Genomic DNA, 24,315 nt, shown 5'->3' with positions numbered 1-24,315 from the left:
ACTCTTAATTTCATCTGCACATTCTCTTTGGTCACGTACTCAAAGATTAATGGTTGATAGTGCTTACTTTTTACAAAATTCTTATATGTATAGTAGTAGTCTTATAAATATAAATTATTAAGATAAAATTTTTAGTTTTCATAAATAAAAGAAAGGGGATTAATTAGGTTATTATATTTGTAAATTCTGTATATACATGAGATGAGACTGTCGGTTGTGAATGGGCTTGGTCTTATTCAAATTACGGGCCTGATTGGGCTGGGCCCAAAATAAGACTGTACTTGGCGTGCGAACGAAGTAAAGGTGGGTGCAACCATGGGGTTTTAGAGTGCAAATTCATGTCGCCTTATCAACGGAAGATAAATGGATTGATATAATACAATAGATTTGGATTTGAATGTGTTTGATTTTTTATATTTAAAAATATTTTTATTAATTAGTGCAGCCCGTAGATGATAATAATTAAGGAGAAGAAGAGGAATTATAATACTGAATGAACGTAGTTTAATTAATTAATTTAGGTAATAAAGGAGAAAGATGAGGCCAAATTTGTCCTTCGAGAAGAGTGACAGAATAGAGAAATATCGTCTCTGGTTTCCGTACGAACTACGAACAAAACAAGTGCCGCTTCCTTCCAAATTCTCGGTCTCATCTGCAGCACTACACGTCAATCCCCGAATTTACAGGCAGAAATAATAGGAACGGCAATGGCGATCTCACTGCAATTTCTCCGAAATTTCGACTAGAGATCTCTTGTCTTCTCCCCATGGACACTCTCCCTGCTTTCTCGTCCACTTCTTGGCCAAACCCTAGCCCTAGCGCCACCTCCAACTTCAGCGACCTGTCTCAGATCCCCGACAACATCCCTCCGACGATGCTTCGAGACGCCGCCGAAGACGAGGACGATGCTGTTCTTGGCCCACCCCAGCCCGCCCTCGTCCAAAGCCCTGACTCTAATTTTCACGATCAACGGCACTCTCACTCCATTCCTAATCTGCTCCATGTTTCATTCAATCAGGACCACGGCTGCTTCGCCACCGGCACCGACCGCGGCTTCCGGATCTACAATTGTGACCCCTTCCGCGAGATATTCCGCCGCTATTTCGATGACGGTGGCGGCGTCGGCACCGTTGAGATGCTTTTCCGATGCAACATACTTGCTTTAGTCGGCGGCGGCCCGGATCCCCAGTACCCGCTGAATAAGGTCATGATTTGGGACGACCACCAGAGCCGCTGCATCGGCGAATTGTCGTTCCGGTCGGAGGTTCGCGGCGTTCGGCTCCGGCGGGACCGTATTGTGGTGGTTCTGGAACAGAAGATCTTCGTTTACAATTTTTCGGACCTGAAACTGTTGCACCAAATTGAGACGATTGCCAATCCGAAAGGGCTTTGTGCCGTTTCGCATGCTGCGGGTTCGTTCGTCTTGGTTTGCCCCGGGTTGCAGAAAGGGCAAGTTAGGGTTGAGCATTACGCGTCCAAGCGGACCAAGTTTGTCATGGCTCATGATTCCAGGATTGCCTGCTTTGCCCTCACGCAGGACGGGCACTTGCTGGCTACGGCCAGCACGAAGGGCACTCTCGTGAGGATTTTTAACACGTTTGATGGTTCGCTGTTGCAAGAGGTACTCTCGCTCTAAGTTGCTTTTTGACGTAACTGCTAATTGCTTCTAGAAATCTCCAGATTAGGTTTATCGGTGTTGCCTAATTGTTTGCGTTCTTAGTTCAGTTGATGCAGTTACTTTTCTATTCCTGTTTCTTGATGACTTCCTTGATATGAAGGCAGCTGCCAAATTTTGAATTAATTTTCTATATTTTTTTTTTTTTTTTTGGGGGGGGGGGGGGGGGGGGGGAGGGGAGCGGGGGGCGACCTGTGTTGAAGCAAATAGTTATTATTAGCTGAATTAGTTTTCCAGCTTAACATGTACTGTTTAACGTAGCGTGATTAAAACATTCCAATTTTGTTAAGAGTTGCGCATATAAACATAAATTGGTCTTTTGGTTTAACTGATTCAAATACAGTCTCTTGTCTTCGTTCCTCATATGCCTTCTGTTGCATGTGTTTTCATCATTTTCTCTGTAATGCATTCCATCTGCTAGTGTTGGCTTAATTGGGTTGAAACAACTGGATTGACTCTCAAAATTTTATTTTCCCATTCCTCTACCAAGCTAAATTAAATTCATTGCACTTGCGATCCATCCATTTGAGGTTTAAGGCACCTTTTGTGCAAATGCCTGATTACCATGCCAGGTGAAGGTCTGGTTGAAAGGAATTTGTATAAGGCATACATAAATATTGTTGGTGAAGAGAACTGAGTGAACAGTTACTTGGTCTGAGTATTTGTGTTTTAAGATGTAGGACTGTTGGGTGAGTTTGCATTTCAAAATTTTCATGAGGTCAACTGACCTGTTTGTCCCTTTCTTAAGTTTGTGTATCATGTTTATGTGGTACCAGTTCATTAAAGGTGAAGTTTTAATGATGGGAAAGTTTTAGTCTGGATCTTAGTCCTAACTTGTTGTCCTTAAGACCGCCACACACTCTCAGCAAACTATCCCTCAAGAACTCACTGATTGTACCCCAAAATCTAGACACACAAGCACTCGATACAAGAATAAGAATAGAAAACAGCAATAAAACACAACAAGATACACCAGATTTTATCCTGGTTCAGTCTCATAAATGAGACCTACATCTAGACTGCCTTAGGCCCATGAAATCTCCACTATCTTGAAAACCTTACATCAAATTACATGTACCAGGAAACCCTCTCTTTTCCTCAGTCTAAAAAACCTAGACTAAATAGAGAAGAAAAACCCCAAGAGAAATACAGAATAACCCTTTCTCTCGGCCTAAAACATCTGCTCAATCCCTCACAGGATAACCCAGAGATCTCACCACTATTTCCGAGCCCTCCCAGCCCCTATTTATAGATCATAGAGGAGGGCAAGACAGTTACAACCAACTGCCCTACCTGACCGAAAAATAACCAACTTCCGGTCAGCTATAAACTACAAGGAATACCCATTACATCAAGTAAAAAATATGCTAACAGATTTATACAAGAGAAAAAACTAAGTACATAAACTAATCTAAGACAAATGTCTTCACAATTCTCCACCCATTTGAATTAGATTCTCTGCACCTTAGCTTCCTGCACTCCTGCTCCACCTTCAATTCAGATCTGGAATAAGATTCAGCTGCTTGATATGATGTTGAAGCTTTGAAACTAGAACAGCTTTAGTAAATATATCTGCAGCATTATTTTCACCTGTAACTTTGATTAGATCAACAAGTTTATTTTCAATGATATCCCTGATAAAATGATACCGAATGTCTATGTGTTTTGTCCTCTCATGGTGAGCCTGATTCTTTGATAAATGTATGGTACTTTGACTATCACACATCAAAGTAACTTTAACCTCTAAACCTAGAAGCTCTCCCACTAGCCCCTTAAGCCATATAGCCTCTTTAATTGCATCAGCAACAACTATATATTCTGCCTCGGTAGTAGATAGAGCTACCACATGTTGGAGGCTAGATTTCCAACTAATAGAGGATTTCCACAATTTAAACACATAACTAGTTGTGGATCTTCGTTTATCAAGATTAGCAGCATAATCTGCATCTGAGAAGCCTAAAATGCTAGATTTTTCACCTATCTTAGCTCCACCATAGGACAATACATTATTGCTAGAGCCCCTTAGGTATCTAAGCATCCATTTTACAGCCATCCAATGAGGTCTACCTAGGTTTGCCATGAAGCGACTAACTACACTCATTGCATGAGCTAGATCAAGGCGAGTACACACCATTCCATACATTAGGCTGCCAACAGCGTTTGAGTATGGAATTTTCTCCATTTCTTTTCTCTCCACCTCATCTTTAGGGGATTGTTTTGATGATAGCTTGAAATGAGGTGCAAATGGCACACTCACTGGTTTTGAAACAGTCATACCAAACCTAAATAGCAGCTTTTCTATATAGGATTTTTGGGATAAGAATATTTTTCTATGCTGTCTATCCCTAGAGATTTCCATCCCTAGAATCTTTCTAGCCTCACCTAGCTCCTTCATTTCAAATTCAGCTTTTAATTTCTGCTTAAGTTGTTGAATTTCTCTATGGGATTGACTTGCAATAAGCATGTCATCCACATATAGCAGTAAGTATATTGAAATGCTAGGAGATATGTGCTTAAGATACTCACAACAGTCATAGGAGCATATTGAATATCCTTGGCCTATCATAACAGTATCAAATCGGCGATACCATTGCCTAGGAGATTGTTTGAGCCCATAGAGAGACTTTTTGAGCAAACAAACTTTTTCCACCTTATCCTTAACTTCAAAACCTCTAGGTTAGGTCATATATATCTTCTCCTCCAACTCTCCATGAAGGAAAGCTGTAGTAACATCCATCTGCTCCAATTTCAAGTCTAATTGGGCAGTGATGGCCAGCAAAACCCTTATTGATGTATGCCTTACAACTGGGGAGAAAACTTCATTATAATCAACCCCTTGGACTTGAGTAAACCCTCTAGCAACTAGCCTAGCTTTGAATCTAGGCTTCGAATTTTCATCATCAGCCCCTTCTTTTATTTTGAAGAGCCATTTGCAGTTTACAATTCTTTTCCCTTTGGGTTTCTCTACCAGTTCCCAGGTATGTTTTTTCTTAAGGGAAGATATTTCTGATTTCATGGCTTCTATCCATTTTTGGGAATCCTTGGATGCTATAGCTTGGTCATAGGATTGAGGCTCTTCATCAGAAATTTTGGAGGCACTATATAGAGCATAGGCTACTAAATCTGAGTAGCCACAAACCTAAGAGAAGGCCTATGAACTCTTCGCTGCCTATCTCGAGCCACACTATACCTATCAGGGTTTGGGAGATCTCCAATGCTGGAATCAACATCATTGTTCGCCTCTTCTTCCTCATATTGAGAGGTTTCAGCATTCTGCTCTTCATCTTGAAGCTGGTCATTTTGGTCCAAAACTGATCCAGGTTCTATCCGACTTATTTCAGACTCTATTCCATGAATGTCTACCTTCATTGTGTCCCTCTTTTCACCTAGATCCTTCTGGGTTTCATTTGTGCTTAGACTCATGGTAGTTGACTCATCAAATGTCACGTCCCTTGTGATTATTGTCCTAGGTCCTTCTGTTTCAAGGTTCCATAGTTTATATCCCTTTACACCGGTTGGGTAACCTATAAAGAGGCATTTCTTGGCCCTAGGTTCAAGCTTGCCTTGCTTCACATGAGCATAGGCTAAGCACCCAAATACCTTAAGGTGGGAAAGACTAGGCTTGTGGCCTGTCCATTTCTCATAAGGGATTTGCAAATCTATGGCTTTAGATGGGGTTCGGTTGAGAATATGGGTTGCAGTGGACACTGCTTCCCCCCAGAAAATTTTTGGCAAATGTGCATGAAATAACATGCATCTTACCCTTTCTAAAATTGTCCAATTCATCCTCTCAGCCACCCCGTTTTGCTGGGGATTTTCAGGCGCTGTTAAGTGCCGAATTATGCCATTTTCATTGCACATTTCACTGAATTCCTTATTGCAGAATTCCAGTCCATTATCTGTCCTAATGGCTTTAATTTTCTTGCCCATTTGAGCCTCTACCATTGTCTTCCAATTTCTAAAGGTCCCATAAGTTTGATCTTTAGTTTTTAGTACATAAACCCACAACATTCTAGAATAGTCATCTATGATCGAAAGGAAATATCTAGAACCTCCATGGGTTGGGGTTTGGGCTGGTCCCCACAGATCCGAGTGTATGTAATCTAAGATAGACTTAGGTGAGTGAATGACAGTCTTATTAAACCTAAGTTTTGCTGCCTTTCCATAGATGCAAGACTCACATTTGGACAAAACCGAGACTTGGTTATTTTCTAGAATCCCTTGTTTAGCTAACTCCTTAAGCCCTTGCTCACTTATATGTGACATCCTTAGATGCCACAGTTTTGCCAAATCTTGGGATTTACTACTTACTGCTACAGCCTCACCACTTAAGGTGGAGGCTTGTAAGATATAAATGCCATTCTGTAGTTTGGCCTTCATGCAGACAAGTGACCCCTTGGTCATTGTTATGGCTCCAGTCTCCCCTTTAAATTTTAGGCCATTTCTGTCCAATTCTCCAAGGGAAACCAAGTTCCTCTGGAGATCGGGCACATGTCTGACTGCAAAAAGAGTCATAACAGTGCCATCATTCATCCTCAGCCTCACATCATCCACTCCAATAACCCTGCACTCATGGTCATTGCCCATCAAGACCTTACCCCCATTGATTTCTCTATAATTTTGTATCAAAACCTTCCTTGGGGTCATGTGGTATGAACAGCCCGAATCCATTACCCAATCATCATTTCCAGCCATTTCAGTGACAGTTAATGCCTTTGAACTATCATACCCAAAGATCAACTAGGTTTGCTCTACCATCGGATGATTTCTTTTCAGCCATATCTTTCTTTCCTTTAGGGCAGTATCTCTTGATATGCCCTTCCTCCTGGCAGTAGTAACATTTAATAGGGCCCTTTCCATTCCTAGACTTTGATCTAGACTTTCCCTTTTGAGTCCTTTTTGGTACTCCTAGACCTTACGGTTAGGGCATCACTAGGGGTGGATTTTACATCCATTTTTATTCTCAATTCCTTTGAGTTTAGGGCTCCTATTACATCTTTTAAAGATAGCTTGTCCCTGTCGTGTTGTAGAATGTCTACAAAGTTTTCATAAGACTTAGGCAATGAATAAAGAAGAATTAGGGCTCTATCTTCATCCTCATAGTTTACTCCTATATTCTCTAAGTCAAGACATAACTTATTGAATTCATCTAGATCCTCTTGAAGTTTTTGATTTTCTTGCATCTTATATGTGAAGAATTTGACTTTCAAATATAGCCTACTGGATAAAGTCTTCTTTAAATAAAGAGACTCCAATTTCATCCAGATTTCAGTGGCTGTTTTTAATTTTGAAACTTCTCGGAGAACTTTGTCTCCAAGACTCGAGATAAGCATGTTGTATGCTTTCTTGTTAATTTCCTTATCCTCTAAAGATATGGTTTTAGGATCCTTACCTTCAGGGCTTCCCTCGGTAGTTACCTCTTGTTCGATTGCTTTTTCCAATCCAAGACTACACAACAGGGCTTCCATTTTGATCCGCCAGAGACCAAAATCATTGCTGTCGTCGAACTTCTCCACATCATATCGAGTGGCCGATGAGGGTGCCCTAATCGCCTACCAAAATCGACTCTAGTTTCTCGATAATCTTGATAGAGTTGCTGGAGCTGATCCCTGGAGCTCTGATACCAGATTGTTGTCCTTAAAACTGCCACACACTCTCAGCAAACTATCCCTCAAGAACTCACTGATTATACCCCAAAATCTAGACACACAAGCGCTCGATAGAACATACAAGAATAAGAATAGAAAATAGCAATAAAACACAACAAGATACACCAAATTTTATCCCGAGTCAGTCTCATAAATGAGATCTACATCCAGACTGCCTTAGGCCCATAAAATCTCCACTATCTTGAAAACCTTACAGCAATTACATGTTCCAGGAAACCCTCTCTTTTCCTCAGTCTAAAAAACCTAGACTAAATAGAGAAGAAAAACCCCAAGAGAAATACAGAATAACCCTTTCTCTTGGCCTAGAACATCCGCTCAATCCCTCACAAGATAACCTAGAGATCTCACCACTATTTCCGAGCCCCCCCAGCCCCTATTTATAAATTATAGATGAGGGCAAGGCAGTTACAATCAACTGCCCTACCTGACCGAAAAATAACCAACTTCCGGTCAGCTATAAACTACAAGGACTACCCATTACATCAAGTAAAAAATATGCTAACAGATTTATACAAGAGAAAAAACGAAAAACTAAGTACATAAACTAATCTAAGACAAATGTCTTCATATAACTAATGTTTACTTTGAAAATAGAATTGGAATTGAGGGAGAAATAAAAAGAAATGAAGGAAAAACAGACAGAGTAAGAAGGGGAAACTGAGAGAAATGAGGGAGATAGATAGGAAGTAGGGAGAAACAAAGAAATGATGGAGAAACTAGAATTATGAAATATTCATTCAATTCTGATGTGATCTTTCCGCCATTGTGGGTTATGGCTTTATATATAACGATATCCAACAGTTTTACAGAGCGGTTACCACTACTTCATAACTGCTCAACTGCATTAACTACTCCTAACTGTAAATAATAATTACAATTAAACTATAATTACTATTATATTTACTATTTTATCCTTGGGATCATGACATTACCTCCCCCTTAAAAGATTTCTTCTTCCAATCTCTATTTCCACTATTTGATCCATCTTCTTCCGAAATGTGGTAAAGTATTGTCTCGAGTATAGGATAAGAAGATTAGTTATATTAGTGTATTTGAGGGCCAATGAAGCATTAAATAGATGTTTATATCCCAATCATGTAATTAGCGATAGTTGGGGGGTTAAATTGTAAATATTTAATAGTCTTCATTGGAATATCTGCCCACCTTTATAAATAGAGAGCAAGGGGTGTGTGTGCAATAGATTTTTCTCATTCTATGGTTTGCAAGTGCTGATTGTTTTTGAGAGGAAGGCTAGGTGCTGTTTGTTTTGTAATCTTGGGGGGAAAACAATTGGGGTGCTTGGGAATAGAAGGGAGAGAAGGCCACTGCTGTACTAATCGAATTCTTGTAAATAAGACTGCTCTCGAAGGTGGTTCTAAGGCTGGATGTAGTACCATTCACGTAGCATGAATTAGGATAAAATTATATCTCCTCATGTGGTTTGTGTGTTTCATTTCTTATTTTGTTCTTGATTAATTTCTATTCTTTATTATATGTTTGTGTTGTGGTGTGTTGGCCAATGAGTTGTGAGTGATTGTGAGAGGTATTTGATCGGTTTCTTGGAGGATTACAAGGTTGCTAGTGCTCCCAATTATAACATAATGTATCATGATTTTTCTATTCAGTCCGCTTCAATTGTGTCATGCACCAAGGTTTAACGTAGGGTTTGTAAGGGAATTTGGAAGAAATCAAGAAAGAGAGAATAGAAAAAGAGGGAGAATTAGACAGATAGAGAGGGAGAACAACAAGAATAGAGAGAGAACTGGGAAATCAGAAGAGAACAAGAGAGAGATTAGAGTTGAGAGAGAAACAAGAATTCAATTATCATTTAACGTAATGATTTCTGCACAGCTCTAGTAGCTTTATATAGCTACTTCACTTAGGTAAGTAATTATGTTACAAAGTAAAATGGAAAATACAACTAAAATAACAAAATAACTTCTGCTAATTACTTTTATATCCTTGGGGTCATGATAATTCCCCCCTTCCTTGAGAGAGATCTTGTCCCCAAGAACTCACAGCGACTTGCCACTATTTGTCATCCAATCCCAGCTTTCGCTAGCTGTTTTGTCCTCCTTTCTTTTTTTCTCCTTCTAAACCTTTTTCTCTTTTCTCTTATGTCCTTTTTCTCTTGCTTTTCCTACAAACATAAAATGTAGACCTCAAGAATCCCCATGTCAAGACTCTCTTCTCCCATTGATTCGTTAGTTCCAATAATTTCCTTAACCTCTACTAAGATCGGTTCAACTGCCAATATATCTGCAATATCCCATAGATGTAGTAATTGAGAAGTGTAGACTCACTTCAATTGTTTCCTTTGCTCCTCCAAAGCTTTTTCCTTCTCATTTTTTTGAAGATCCACCAAGTAACTTTTGAACAAATCTTCACGCTCTACAAGTTGCTCTATCGCCTTGAATTGTTCATCCTCCTCAACCTTTACATAAATGCTTTAAAAGCATGTTTTACTTCTTGTTTGACGGCGTACATCATGGGTTTACCTTCAATAGATTTCTCCTCCAATGGTGCTGTAGTGACTATTCTTGCAATTGCCATTCCTATCCTGATTTATAGTCGAGTTATCTAATGAATCAATATTGTTTTTCAATTCAGATTGTTCCTCAGTTTCTGGTACGTTAGAAATTTGAGGAAGTAATCCGACACCACCTTCCCCACTGATAAATGATGCTTCAGTCAGGAATTCTTGATCCAATTCAGTTGATTCATCAACTTCCTGCAAATCGAAGGTCTTTGGTAGGATTCCTGCTCCTGCCGAAATCGGTTTTGTAGTGGATCTTGAAAAAAAATTCCTTAGGTAAACTAATTCGGAATCTTTGTGAAATAAGAATCATTAAGTCATCCAATTTTTTACTAAGGTTAACGACTTTCTCTTGGAATCCATTCTCTATCTCCACAGTTCAAATCCTTTAAAATTTGCCTCTGAAACATCAACCTGTCAATTGCCTCTTAAGCAGTTCCCAAGAACCGTACAACCAAGAGGCGTTGGAAATCACCAAAGAATTGATGGCTTTGCGTCAGCTTCAAATCCGAGCCAATATTCACAATCGGAATCGCCTGAAATCACGTTTTGACTGATACCCAATTGCTAGCCTGTTAACATCCGGAAGTTGCTGATCTGTACAGCTTCGATCAGTTTCCAAGAAACTATCGCCTCTATTGCAACTTCTTGAAATCACCTTCAATCAGCTTCCCAGGAAAGCCTTGCTCTAATACCAAATGTCATACACCAAGGTTTAACCTAGGGTTTATAAGGGAATTTGGAAGAAATCGGGAAAGAGAGAATAGAAAATGAGGGAGAATTATGAAGAGTTGAGGGAGAATTAGATAGATAGAGAGGGAGAATAGAAAGAATAGAGAGAGAACAAGGAAATCAGAAGGGTAGGAGAGAGAGAGATTAGAGTTGAGAGAGAAACAAGAAGTCAATTATCATTTCACATAATAATTTCTACATAGCTCTAGTAGCTTTATATAGCTGCTTCTCCTAAGTAAGTGTCATGTCTTAAGCCTGACAAGTTCTTCTTCTTAATTCGATTTGAATTAGGAAGTCTCTCGCAAGAACAGAGAACATAAAACATAGAAAGATAAGAGAGAGAGAATAAGAGTAAGGGAGAAAAGAGAGAGATAATAGAGAAGAAGAAAGGAAGATAGATTGGAATTTCTATAGTATTCTCGATGATCAATCCATGAAAGAATTTGGAGAACTTATACAAGGCGCTGGAGGAATTTCTATAGTATTCCCCTACTGAGGTGGGCCCTACATCCTTCACGGTTGTAACAACCTACCTCTACCCCTAACCTTTTGCACATGGCAGCCCATGGCTAGTAACTAACTACTATAACAACAATTACAGTAGTAAAAATTAAAATTGCTATAAACTATGGTTCCTTTGGTGATAGTAAGTAATTATGTTACAAAGTAAAACAAAAAATATCTAAAATAACAAAATAACTTCTGCTAATTACTCTTATATCCTTGGGGTCATGACAAATTGTTCCTTTTGCATCCTCCTTTGCTCCTCTTGAGCTTTTAACTTAAGCGCGTGTTTTGCTTCCAGTTTGTTATCGTACACCATAGGTTCATTTTCAAAAGATTTCTCCTCCAATGGTGTCACATTGATTTTCCTAGCAATTAGCATTCGGTTTGCATAGGAAGAGGTGAGAATGTTCTGTCACATTCTAGGGGTATTTTTGGTTTTCTGTTTGTCACATGGCCAAGGGTAGCTAGGTAATTATGTTCCTATATTCCATTAGTATATCTTCTCTTTTGTTTTTCCCTTTGTTGTCTTGTAGCTTAGGTGGTTACATTTTATCTTTTCCTTTATTGTCTTGTAGCGTAGGCAGTTGCTGATTGAGAGGCTATGTATTAAACTTGAGCTGTAGGGATTGATGAACGTTCTCTAATTTCTCCCTTATGTTCTTCCTCTCTCTCGAATACTCTTTCTTGCTATTCTCTCCCTCCCAACTGATCTCTCCCCCAAATTCTTCTCTTAATATTCCCGATTTTCCTTTCATACCCTAGCTCATCTCTAAGGGTGTGATAATTGGTATCAGAGCTAGCTTTCTGGCCGCCTGTACATTGTTGATAGCTGCCCACTTTAATTGGAAGTTCTGACCCATACTAGTGAAATTTCCTTCCGATGCACAGTTGTGTGTGTGCGGTTGGTTTGTGTTGCCCGCTTTGGTCGAAAGTCAATGACAGTGTTGGAAGCGACCAGGGTGCCATGGAAAGCTGTCCACCATGATCGAAGTAATACTTCAACCTGTTTTGGAGAGGTGATTCTGAGCAAGGCAACCAGGAGGCAGTAATGGCAGAAGGGACGAGGATGAAGCAGCTTGAGATGTGCTTGGACACCCTAGAGCAAGGAATTTTTCAACGATTGAAGTTTAAAGTTGAATGGTTGGCGATTGAATGGTTAGCTTTCTTGTATGTATTAGCTTACACACAAAATGGAAGTTAAGGAATTCTATTATCTTCAAAGTTCCTTTTGACATGGTATTAGAACCGGCCTTCTAAGGGGCTCTTTTTTCCGATCTCCAGTGCCTTTCTCAAGCGTTTGTTATCGCCACCTTAGTGGGATAATCAAGGCCTCATTTGCCTCTTTTCTTCACCCAATAAGCCCTCTTTGGATCCTTTTTTCCTCACCCGATCTTTGATCATTTATTTGTTCACCCGATAGGATAGAATGTCTACTGCCTCTAACACGAATCCTACACCGGAGACGATGGAAACCAGTAGCACCACGAAAGTTCCGTTTGCTGGAACGGACAGTACAAGCAATAGAGGAGAGTTGCAAAATCTCTAGGCGATCTGTCGGTTGAATGGGAAAAATTATTTGAAGTGATCCTAGTTGATCCGTACTTTTTCTCAAGGGAAAAAGGAAACTAAGTCATTTCTTGGGGACTGGTCCTGAGGAAGATTCTATGTTTGCAACATGGGATGAGGATGATACCTTAGTGATGTCATGGCTATGGAATTCAATGGTACTAGAGATACGATGATGTTCTTAACAACTGCGAAAGACATATGGGAGGCAATCAAACTCACGTATTCCAAGGTGAAAGATGCTGCACAGATCTATGAAGTAAGGACCAAGATTGTTGCCACCAAACAAGAGGTAAGGTCTTATCACTAAGTATGCCAATACATTGCAAATTTTATGGTAAGAATTGGATCATTACCAATGCCTAAAGATGAAATGCAATGAAGATGCAGCATTACAAAAAAGGTTTGTGGAGAAAGAAAGAACCTATGGAGTTTGATGTGGTAAGAGTTCAAGTTCTTGGTAAGGAGGATTTATCTTTTTTAAATGAAGTAATCTTTATAATTCGGGTTGAAGAAGGGAGAAGGGGACTGATGCTAGACGACTCTCTAATAGAGAGATCAGCACTAGTGTCACTAAAGGCTCCTAATAGGGGTCCTAAAGAGAAGACGGCGGCTGGAGATAGAAACTCTCTATGGTGCACCTTTTATAAAAAACCTAGGCATACCATGGATAGATGTTGGAAGTTACATGGAAAACCATCCAAAGGAGGACAGCTGGGGGGCCAAAGCCAAGCCTATATGGCTAATATGGCTAGCAACCAACAACAAGCAAAACAAAAAGGATCAGAATAGGGAGAAGGCTTGGATCTCAAGCGGGCAGAAATCGAGAAGCTAAGGAATTTTCTAGAATCTCTTGACAAGAAAGAAAAAGGTACCTGTTCTCTTGTACTTATAGGTATTTCCTCTCATTCTCTTACCCTACATGCTTCAAGAATAACCCAACCTAACTCTTGGATCCTAGACTCTGGGGCAAAAGATCATATGACCCCTCTTTCCCATTATTTCATTACCTACAGCCCTTGTTTAAGTTCCAAGAAAATAACCATAGCAGATGGGTCCTTAACCATCGTTGTCGGCCAAGGAGATATCATTCTCAATGAATATCTTACACTCAAGAATGTTCTCCATGTCCCTAAATTATTCACTAGCCTTATTTCCATTCAAAAACTGGTACTAGACAACAACTGCAGTGCTAATTTTTATCCTACTTTCTGTGAGATTCAGGGACAGAAATCAAAGAAGATGATTGGGCTTGCTAAGTCTATGGCTGGCCTATATTATCTTGAGGGACCAAATGAGTAGGAGAAAAAGGAAAAGGTGAATTTTGTGTCATGTTTGGTGCAATCTAGTAGAGATCAGATTTGGTTACATCACTATTGCCTTGGTCACCTCTCATTTTTCACTCTTAGAATCATGTTTCCAGCTTTATTTAGGAGTCTTGATGTTAAAAATTTTCAGTATTCAGTTTGTGAATTTGCTAAATATAAGAGTGTGACTTATCCTTCATTGAATAATAGAACTTCTGTTCCATTCTCTCTCATTCATAGTGATGTTTGGGGCCCTGCAACCGTTCCCAATATTTTTGGGGCACAGTGGTTTATAATGTTTGTGGATGATTGCACTCAAGTGATATGATTATTTCTTATGAAAAATAAATTTGAAGTGAGCACTATTTTTCCTAACTTCTATAACATGATTAGTACTCAATTTGGAGTGAAAATCAAGAGACTAAGATTTGATAAAGCTAAAGATTTCTTTAACCAATTCCTATCAAATTTTTTCCAACAAAAAGGGATTATCCATGAGTCCTTTTGTCCCTATACTCCTCAACAAAATGGGATGATCGAGAGGAAAAATGGGCATCTATTGGTTGTTACTAGAGCACTCCTTTTTCACCACAATGTTCCTAAACATTATTGGGGAGAAGCAATTCTAACTATCACGTCCCTTATCAATCGGTTGTTTTCCCAAACTCTTGACTCTCTCAACCCTATGCAACTCCTAACCAAACACTTCCCTAGTATTCATATCCCTAGTTGTTGGAAACCAAAAATTTTTGGGTGTATATCATTTGTCCATATTCATAATCCTCATAGAGGCAAATTAGACCCTCAAGCTCTAAAATTCATCTTCATTGGATACTCATCTACCCAAAAAGGCTATAGATGTTAACATGCCCTTTCAAAAAAATTCTCTGTGTCACCTGATGTGACTTTTGTGGTAAACATGTCTTATTTTGAGCATTCTCATAATAGCCAAACAGTCACAGATAGAGACCAATTTTCATCTCTACCTGATCTGGACTTTTCTTATTCTTTGCCTTATTTTGGTATGGTTAATTCTAAGGAATCATCAAATATGACTCAGGAGGAACCTACTCCAAGTGCTCCTCCCTTACAGGTCTATTCAAGATGGAAGCGGCTAGTTTCTAGCCCTATGCATGTCCAAGAATCCAATTCATCTCTTGAACCTGCTACTGATACAAGCACTAGCAGTCTCCTTGAAATCTCATCAAGTAAATCTCCTATTGATCCCTCTGTATCTATAACCGAACTTATTGAACTTGTGAGTGAGCTTAAAATCTCTCAAAGTGACCTTGAATGGCCTATTGCCCTTAGAAAAGGCACTAGGACCTATACCAAGCATCCATTGCATGTGTTTCTATTCTATTCGAAGTTATCTACCCCACATAAAACCTTCCTAACCAGCCTACATACCATACCTATTCCTGAGAACTTTACTGAAGCTATAGTGGATGAGAATTGGAGGAATGCCATAGAAGTTAAAATGGCAACCCTTGAAAAAAACCAAACGTGGGAGCTAGTTCAATTACCTAAAGGAAAACACTTGGTGGGATGTAAATGGGTTTACATAGTCAAATATAATTCTGATGGGACAATAGACAGATATAAGGCAAAGGTAGTGGTTGAGGGATACACTCAAGTATATGGCATAGATTACCTAGACACATTTGCCCTTGTTGCAAAGCTAAACACAGTTCGGGTACTCCTATCTCTAGTTGCTAATCTAGGCTGGTCATTGCTGTAATATGATGTAAAAAATGCCTTCTTGCATGGAGACATAGAAGAGGAAGTTTACATGGATTTACTGTCTAGATATAGTCCAACTACCCAAGATCATGTAGTGTGCAAATTGAAAAAGGCTTTATATGGCCTTAAAACAATCTCCTAGGCCTTGCTTTGGCCGGTTTACGAAAGTAATGTTTACTCTAGGGTATAAACAAAGTCAAGAAGACCATACCCTCTTCGTACATCACTCAGCCATAGGGGGAGTGACAGCTTTACTTATGTATGTGGATGATATTGTTGTGACCGGAAATGATGAAGAATGTAGGAATAAACTCAGGGAATGCCTAAGCAACGAGTTTGAAATTAAAGAATTGGGGAGATTGAAATACTTCTTAGGCATAGAAATTGTCCACTCAAAAGAAGGCATTTTTATTTCACAACAGAAATATATTGTGGATTTGCTAACAGAAACTGGACTATTAGGTTGTTAAGGCAATCGAAACTCCAATTGAACCCAATCATAAATTGGGGGAAGTTCTAGAGGATAATGAAGTTGATAAGGGGTCCTACCAAAGGCTAGTGAGTAGACTAATTTACCTAGCCCATACTCAGTCGGATATTGCATATGTAGTGGGGGTGGTTAGCGAATTCATGCATGATCCGAAAGAAACTCACCTAAGGGCAATTTATAGAATACTACATTATTTGAAAAGAACACCGAAAAAAGGTATTATGTTCAAAAGGGGAGAATGCATGACACCAATATTATTAAAAGCTCAAGGCACATAAGGGTGTTGGAGCCTGAGGCGCAAGGAGAGGTGTGCGCCTGATAGAACTAGGCGTATGCTTACTAAAAAAAAAAAAGAAAAATATATATCCTACTTGAAAAATAAGGTATAAAATAAGTCATAACTCCTAATGACATATTTACAAGTATGTTATTAAGGAAATTAAAAAATTCAACATATATTAATGAAAAGAACAATAAAAAATGCCAAAAGATGTAATCTAAAAGTCTTTAAATCAACTTAAATTAAATCTTAAAAAAAATTATAGGTCTTAAATCTTAATCAAGATTAACTAATTCTGCATTTTAAATAATCTAAAAATCATCCTCATCATCAAGATCAAACATTTTTATATTTTCATCATTAGAAGCATCATCTCTAATATCTTCTTCCACATCATCTACTCCTATTGTTGGATGATTTATATGGTTTAGAAGTGTGATGATAGTTTCATACATTTTTTTGATAGGTAATATACTATACTTGAATTTGCATCTTTCTTTGTTTTGGTGACTTAATGTTGCATTTTGTTATTGCATGCCTTGAATTTGTTCAATTCTCCCTATCCATCTTCATCTAGTTCAAATTTAATTGGAGCATTTGAAGTAGTATCCTTTTTACTTATTGTCAAATTTGTAGTTGAAACAATAAATTTAAACCCTAAACAGTAAAAAATTAAATAAAGTAACAAACAGTGAAATAAAAATCTTGAAAAATAGCTAAAAAGCCCAAGGCGCCTTGGGCTGAGGTGCGCCTTAGGCATGCCTTTTGGTCTGTTTCTGCCTGGAATGCTTTCAAGCGCCTAGGGTGCACCTTGGTGCGCCTAGGGGCGCACCTAGGCGCGCCTTTAATAACACTACATGACACTTGAAGTCTATACTGATGCAGATTATGCAGAGCCAATGGTGGATAGGAGATCTACATCTGGGTATTGTACCTTCCTAGGGGGTAAGGCTTGGAAGAGTAAGAAACAAGGTGTAGTGGCCTGGTCAAGTGCGAAGGCAAAATTCAGATCCATGGCTCTAGGAGTTTGTGAGTTGCTTTGGTTGAAAATATTACTAGATGACTTGAAAATCACTTTGGTAACACCTATGAGACTTTATTGTGACAACAAATCAGCAATAAGTATTGCTCACAATCCAGTCCAACATAACAGAACTAAACATGTTGAAGTGGACACATTTTTTATCAAAGAAAAATTGGATAGTGACTTGATTTGTACCCCATATATATCATCTTGTGAATAGCTTGTGGATATTCTAACTAAAAGGTTACCTGCAACCATGTATCAAAAGATAACTAGCAAATTTGGAATGGATGATATCTATTCTCAATCTTGAGGAGAAGTGTCAACGATTGAAGTTTAAAGTTGAATGGTTGGCAATTGAATAGAAGAGGATAAGGAGCCGAGAAGATAAAGCTTTATTTGTTTTAAGTTTTTAATCTTTTATGTAAATCTATAAATTATGAAGTTATTGTTGTAATCTAGTCCTACTAATTAGGATTGTAATTTGTTCTTAGTTTTTCGGAGAATTATTAGGAGCTTTCTTGTATATATTAGCTTACACACGGAATGGAAGTTAAGGAATTCTATTCTCTTCAAAGTTCCTTTTGACAGAATTCGACAACACCAAGAGCAGCTCAATGACATGATGGACATGATGGACGTTGGCCTTCGACAGACCCAGGAGGAGCTGGGTCTATTTAGAGCAGAGGGTGCAGCCACTAGGGAGGAGGTTGCCAACCTCCAAGGGGGGGCCTTTGGGACGAAGTTGCTGGAATCGGACAGCAGCTGAGCACCATTTTGAGCTTGTTCTCACGGTTGCCAAATGCTAGCCTTCTGGTGGACTTTCCTCCAAGGCTGACCACAGCCCCAATCTTGACTGGAGCAAGGGAGGGACCATCGGTCACCAACCTGGTGGGCATGGAGGAACGGCCAGAAAGTTTCCAGCGAGGCCCTCCTATAAACTTGAACCACACACCGATGTCAAGGTTAGAAATTCTGGCATTCAAAGGGGGTAAGCCGCGCTGGTGGGTCCAACGTTGTGAGGGATTCTTCCACCACTACCGGGTGGAAGAAGACCAGAAGGCGAATCTGGCTGCCACTTACTTTAATGACATAGCAGACTTGTGATTCCAAGGCTGGAGTGGCAAGAGGACTGTTCTGATTTGGGAAGAGTTTGTAGCAGATTTCTATGTCCACTTCGGGGAGAGAACCATGACCAATGTAGTGGAAGAATTCAACAAGCTAGGCAGGTCGGGTTGGTAGAAGAGTATCAAACCAGGTTTGAAAAACTAAAATCATTAGTGGTCATATCTTATCCCACCTTGAATGAAACATATTTTGTGTCTAGTTTCGTAAGTGGGTTGAATGATGAATTAAGACCAACTGTGAAGATGATGCAATCAGTAACCGGGCAACGGGCAGTGGAGACGACAAGAATGCAAGAGTTGGCATTGGAGGCTATTTGGAAAAAGAACAGAACGGTAACAGAAGGGCATCCTAGTGCTGCTAAATCTTCTATTATGGGGTCTCGAAGAAGACTCAGACTATGCTTCAAATCCGAGGACAAATTCAGTCCGGGCCACCAATACAGGAGGCAGTTGTTGCAAATGGAAGGTTTGGAGGAAGACGGTGAAGTAGGAGGGCCAGCCGGAGTCGAATAAAGGAATAATAGGATCAATAGAATAAGTTTCTTGGGGACAAGAAACATTTGGGGGGGGGAATTTGTCACAGTCCAGGGATATTTTTGGTTTTCTCCCTCTCTCGAATACTCCTTCCTGCTGTTCTCCCCCTCCCAACTGATCTCTCCCTCAATTATTCTCTTAATATTCTCGATTTTCCTTTTATACCCTAGCTCATCTCTAAGGGTGTGACAGTTCCACAGGTTCCAAAATGGCTGAAACCTAACCTCCATCCAGCCTAGAGTTAGGTGCCAAGAGCATACATCTCATCAAATGCCAACTTTCATATCCAACATGATTTATGACTGGAATAACTAATGAATATACGTTTTTTACCAATTCAGATTGTTCATCTTCTTTCAACGGAAACTCATTATCTTCCAAAATTTGTTCATCCTTCTCCTTTAACAGAAAGTCCTCCAGCAAGTTGACTTGCGGAGTTCTATGGATCTAGTCATTTTCTAGCAAGAGTGGATCTCCAACTGTCACAGGGACTGATCTCTTTTGTTTAATAATTGGATCAAGATATTCCAGAGAAAGTAATTTAGCTGGAAGACTAATTTGGTACAGTTTGGCCATCATAATCATGAGTTCGTCTAGTTTGCCTTCAAATCTATCCATAGAAGCTTCAAACGTCCAGTAACCATCAGCTATGGAGAAATTTCAAAAAAAGCTAGATCTGAAGCTAAGGAACTGCTCTGGAACTGCCTCCAATAACCGCCTTGTTCTTATCGAAATCAACTACTAGGAACCCTAGATCACAGCCGAGAACCAACTGCTCTGATACCAAATGTTATGACCCTAGTCCTAACTAATGTTTACTTCAAAAATATAATATGAATTGAGGGAGAAACAAACAGAATAATGGGGGGAAACTAAGAGAAATGAGGGGGAGAGAGAAAGTAGGGAGAAACAGAGAAATGAGGGAGGAACTAGAATTCTGAAATATTCATTCAATTCTGATGTGATCTTTCTAGCACTGTGGGTTATAGCTTTATATATAAAGCTATCCAACAATCTTACAAAGCAATTACCACTACTTCTCCACTAGTTCATAACTGCTCCTAAGTATAAATAATAACTGCAATTAAACTACAATTACTATTATATCATTGGGGTCATGACTCTGTTGTCTACTTTAATACTAATAAATTTTTTAGGCTTTTCTAAGGGAGTTTTAAGGTGAAATATTTATGCAAGTTCAGAGACCATACTATTTTGTGTTTGAATTTAATCAAGAATGTATAATGTAAGATTATCCTGTATGTCTATTAACTAAGGTGCTCATCAAATTAACAGTCTGAATATTTTTTTCATTGGTTGTGGTGTTTACTGATTAAGTGCTTAGATTGATATCTTATTTGTCATTTCATCTTCATTCATCCTTATGACTTAAATTTATGTTGCTAGGGTTGTCTGATTAAAGAAACCAACGATGTATTAGTAAACAGAACACTTCTTTTTACCTAGAAGTCTTAGTTGTTTCTTCACCTGAAACAAAGGAGATATGTATTGTTGCTTGGGCTTGGTTATTGCTCTAAAAGGGGTTTTCAGGTTTTGAAACTAGATAAAATCAGGAGACTGTACACACACACATAATAAAGATAGACTCAAGGGGATGCATTTGGTGAATTGGTTTGAAAAACTTTTTAATGAACTTACAATACATTAACACAATGGCTTTTCAGAATTTTCAATTTTTTTATTCTTAAAATTGTGAAGATAAGAATAAATAAATAAACAAAAACGTGGAAACCATTACTCAATGAGCTGATGTATTCTAGATCTCTGGTAAAGTCCATTTAGCAGTAGATTCTAGAGGGAAACCTTACTTTGTTTTATCCTTCTTTTCTTTGTCTTTCTAATTTAGGATGGATGGAAGATAATTTAAGATCTATATTTGTGCTGCCTCTTTCATGAAAACAATGTAATCCTTCATTCCAAATCTTTTAAGGCTCCAAAAACCTTGCTGATATATGGAAAGCAATGGTATAACTTATGCAGGTTAGGAGGGGGGCAGATAGAGCAGAAATTTACAGCCTGGCATTTTCTTCAACTGCCCAGTGGCTAGCAGTCTCAAGCGACAAGGGCACTGTTCATGTTTTTGGTCTTAAGATTAATTTGGGAAACCTTGGGAGTGATAAGTTACATGGTGCATCTGATCCCAATCGTGCCATTTCATCGCTCTCCTTCATAAAAGGTAAAAGTCAGTTCTTGAATCACCATATAAGTATAAACTGCCATTTTTTGTTTGTTCAATTAATTAGTTTCTAGCACTCTGCATTTCTTCTTTATTTAACAAAGGCATATTTGCATTTGAAGCAAATTTATCTTTCCAATACAGTTGGAGAAATTGCTGACAGTACTTTGATGGAGAGGATTTGGGTAAATAAGATTCTGGAAACAATTATGTGCATATTAATCACTGCAGGGGTGGCAAAAATAGAATTGCTGTTGCCAGAGGTTCCTTCTTTTCAATTAGAAAATTGTCATAGTAAATGTGTGTTCTGGTGTAAAAACTTTCAATAAGATGTCATGAACATAACAAGGTAATTTCTCTTAGAGAAGGATTCCTTCATTTCTTCCTTTTCCTTCATTGCTTTCTGAAACAAAAAGTCCTTCAACCATGCCAAAGATTTTAATATTGCATACTATCACATCACTTTCATCTGTCTTTGGCTACCTTTTCTTCTGCATTGAACATGATGGACAAGATTTACAGAATGAAGCTACAGGAAGGCATTTAGGATATAACTCATTGATGGACCAGGAATACACCATTCAACTGGTTCTTTTCTCTTGGCACAATCTCAGTTTTACAAGATATGTTTGACATATTATTGTGATCTTTAAAGTTTAAAGAATTAGTTTTTTCTGTGCTATTGACAATGCTTTGACTTCTGGATTTTGAGTGAACCAAAGACAAATTGGTGTATTTTTAGATTGTTTGGGACATTCGCTAATGGCGTATCTTGTTAAAACAGAGATTGGAATTCTGTTCCTTTATTTCTTATGCAAGTTCAAATTCATTTTGTATTTAGAGTGATTTTGGTCTCTGTTTCTTCATTTTGAATTGTGGGATCTTTGATGTTACTTGTTTTGCAGTAGTGTTGCCCAAGTATTTCAGCTCAGAGTGGTCTGTAGCTCAGTTTCGTTTGCTTGAAGGTTCACAGTACATCGTTGCATTTGGTCACCAAAAGAATACTGTGGTAATTCTTGGTTTAGATGGAAGGTGTGTAACATTACTCTGACACAATGATTTGGTACTTTAGAAGTCTGGTATTGTTCTTATGCTATTGCTTTTGTGGGATAGCCTAGTTACCACTTGGGTTTTTATGAAAGCAATATGGCTCAAAGTGACCAAAGCATTTTATACTTTCCAACATCTTATCTTACCATATAATAAGAGGCAACTACCTGTATCTGACTTTGCTTGCCTCTTGATACCTACCCATTTCTTTCTATCTTGTTCTTTCTTTTTACCTTTATTCTTCTCTTTTAGGTCCCTCCATAAAATGTTGAATCCTGTTTCATCTTGCTATTTGAGTTTCTTCTCATCTTACAGAAGGGCCTGTTTTCAGGCAGAGCTCCTTCGAGAAACCTTTTTGATTATTTTACCCTTTTTATGGATTGATTTCTGCAGTTTTCAGGTCTTCATCCACTCCGAAGGCCCTGCCCTTGGGGCTCTTCTAGTAAATTTTTGGTTTGATTCTTACCCTTTTTTGTCTCCTCTCTCCTGCATCATCTGCTTCTGTATAAGATGTAATCCACTAGCGTTTGTGTTCGCATCAATTTTGCCTGTCCTTGTGAGTGTTGAGTCAGGAAATGCATGGTAACAGTACAAGCAAACATGCTTCAGGAGGTTGCTTGGTAGAATTGCATATTTGGATGACCCAGTTGTTTTGGTCGAGTCTTTGTCTTCATCCTCTGAACCTTTGAAGCTAAAGAGCTTTAAATGTCCCTTTTTTGTGGTTCTGCCAGTAAGCAACTCTGAGGGTTTTTTGGCTAATTTGAGGCAGATTTAGTGTTGAGAGTGGCTTGTTAAGAGAGAGATCCAGATGGGTTATATATAGAAGTATAATAGGGATTAAGTTTTTGTAGGTAGAGAAAGAAGCAAAACGAGACAATGAGAAAATAGATGGTTGCAGACCAAGGAGAAGAAAGAGTGTGTAGTAGGAAATGCAACACAAGGACATTAGGGACTCAATGAAGTGTTGCAGTTTTGTCTTCCAGGTCCATCCTTGTGTATCAGTTTACCAATAAAGGATCAAATAAGAAGAAATGGAAAGAGAGAAGGCCCACACCCTTTTGTGTTTACGTGGTCTCTGTTTATACTCTGAATATTTCCATTCCAGAATTATCTTAATTAACAAAATGAAAAATTTTGAGGTCATCTTTCTCACATCAATGTCTACACACAAGGGTGTCAACAGTAACCTGGAAGTAAACGTTGGGCAAGTCTAATTTTATAAGCTTACGTGCTTGTGGTTGTGCAGCTTTTATCGATGCCAGTTTGATCCAACAACTGGTGGGGAGATGACTCAGTTGGAATATCACAACTTCCTGAAGCCAGAAGAAGCATTCTAAAGAGGGGAGCGGGAGGGGCGTTGTGTACCTTGAAATTTTTGTGGTCGTGGTCAGGGTCGGGAATGGGTTACCAATACCATAGTATTAATACTCTTTGGCTTCTGTGATCTCTGTCTCGTCTGGCCAGCGGACACAGAATATGATACGATGTAAATACACATGCATACATACATACATACATACATACATACAGGATGAGTGTGTATATATATATATATATTGTGTAATGGTACGCCACTATTTTTAACTACTAAGAGGTGTAACAAGAAACAAACGAAGCACGAAAAAGAGCGAGGACAAAGATGGACTCGTTGCTCTGTGAATAGCCCGCTAATATTATTTTGATCGATCAATGCCATATAATATTATCTGTTGATATTTGGTCTTTATATCTCTTATGTTTTAATAATATGTGGACTTGCTTTCGGAAATCGATATGTTTCTGATCAGCGTTGTTAGTGATGATTCGTTAATTTGTCGTCCTCTAATAATTCTGATGATATTTTAAGCCTCTTGGATGCAGGGATCCATGCCCAGAACC

The 24,315-nt window shown here is 38.8% G+C and overlaps 1 protein-coding gene across 3 annotated transcripts; it reads left to right on the top strand.

The window, feature by feature from the left end:
- Positions 1–570: 570 nt before the first annotated feature.
- LOC127797079 (autophagy-related protein 18a-like) lies at positions 571–24,163 on the top strand. 3 transcript variants are annotated; one of them, XM_052329596.1, is made up of 4 exons: positions 577–1,621; positions 21,192–21,387; positions 22,293–22,419; positions 23,684–24,163. In XM_052329596.1, the coding sequence occupies exons 1-4, from the start codon at positions 767–769 to the stop codon at positions 23,772–23,774; spliced, it is 1,269 nt and encodes a 422-aa protein (XP_052185556.1). In that variant the 5' UTR covers positions 577–766; the 3' UTR covers positions 23,775–24,163. The 3 variants fall into 3 exon arrangements, with proteins under 3 accessions (XP_052185564.1, XP_052185574.1, XP_052185556.1); XM_052329604.1 differs by lacking the exons at positions 22,293–22,419; positions 23,684–24,163 and adding an exon at positions 21,532–22,283 and having other exon boundaries at positions 571–1,621; XM_052329614.1 differs by lacking the exon at positions 22,293–22,419 and having other exon boundaries at positions 573–1,621.
- Positions 24,164–24,315: the final 152 nt, after the last annotated feature.

Source organism: Diospyros lotus, chromosome 1 (assembly GCF_014633365.1).
Source record: "Diospyros lotus cultivar Yz01 chromosome 1, ASM1463336v1, whole genome shotgun sequence".
Classification (NCBI taxonomy): Eukaryota; Viridiplantae; Streptophyta; class Magnoliopsida; order Ericales; family Ebenaceae; genus Diospyros; species Diospyros lotus.
The sequence above is the reverse complement of the archived record's forward strand: the minus strand, read 5'-3'. Positions and strand labels throughout refer to the sequence as shown.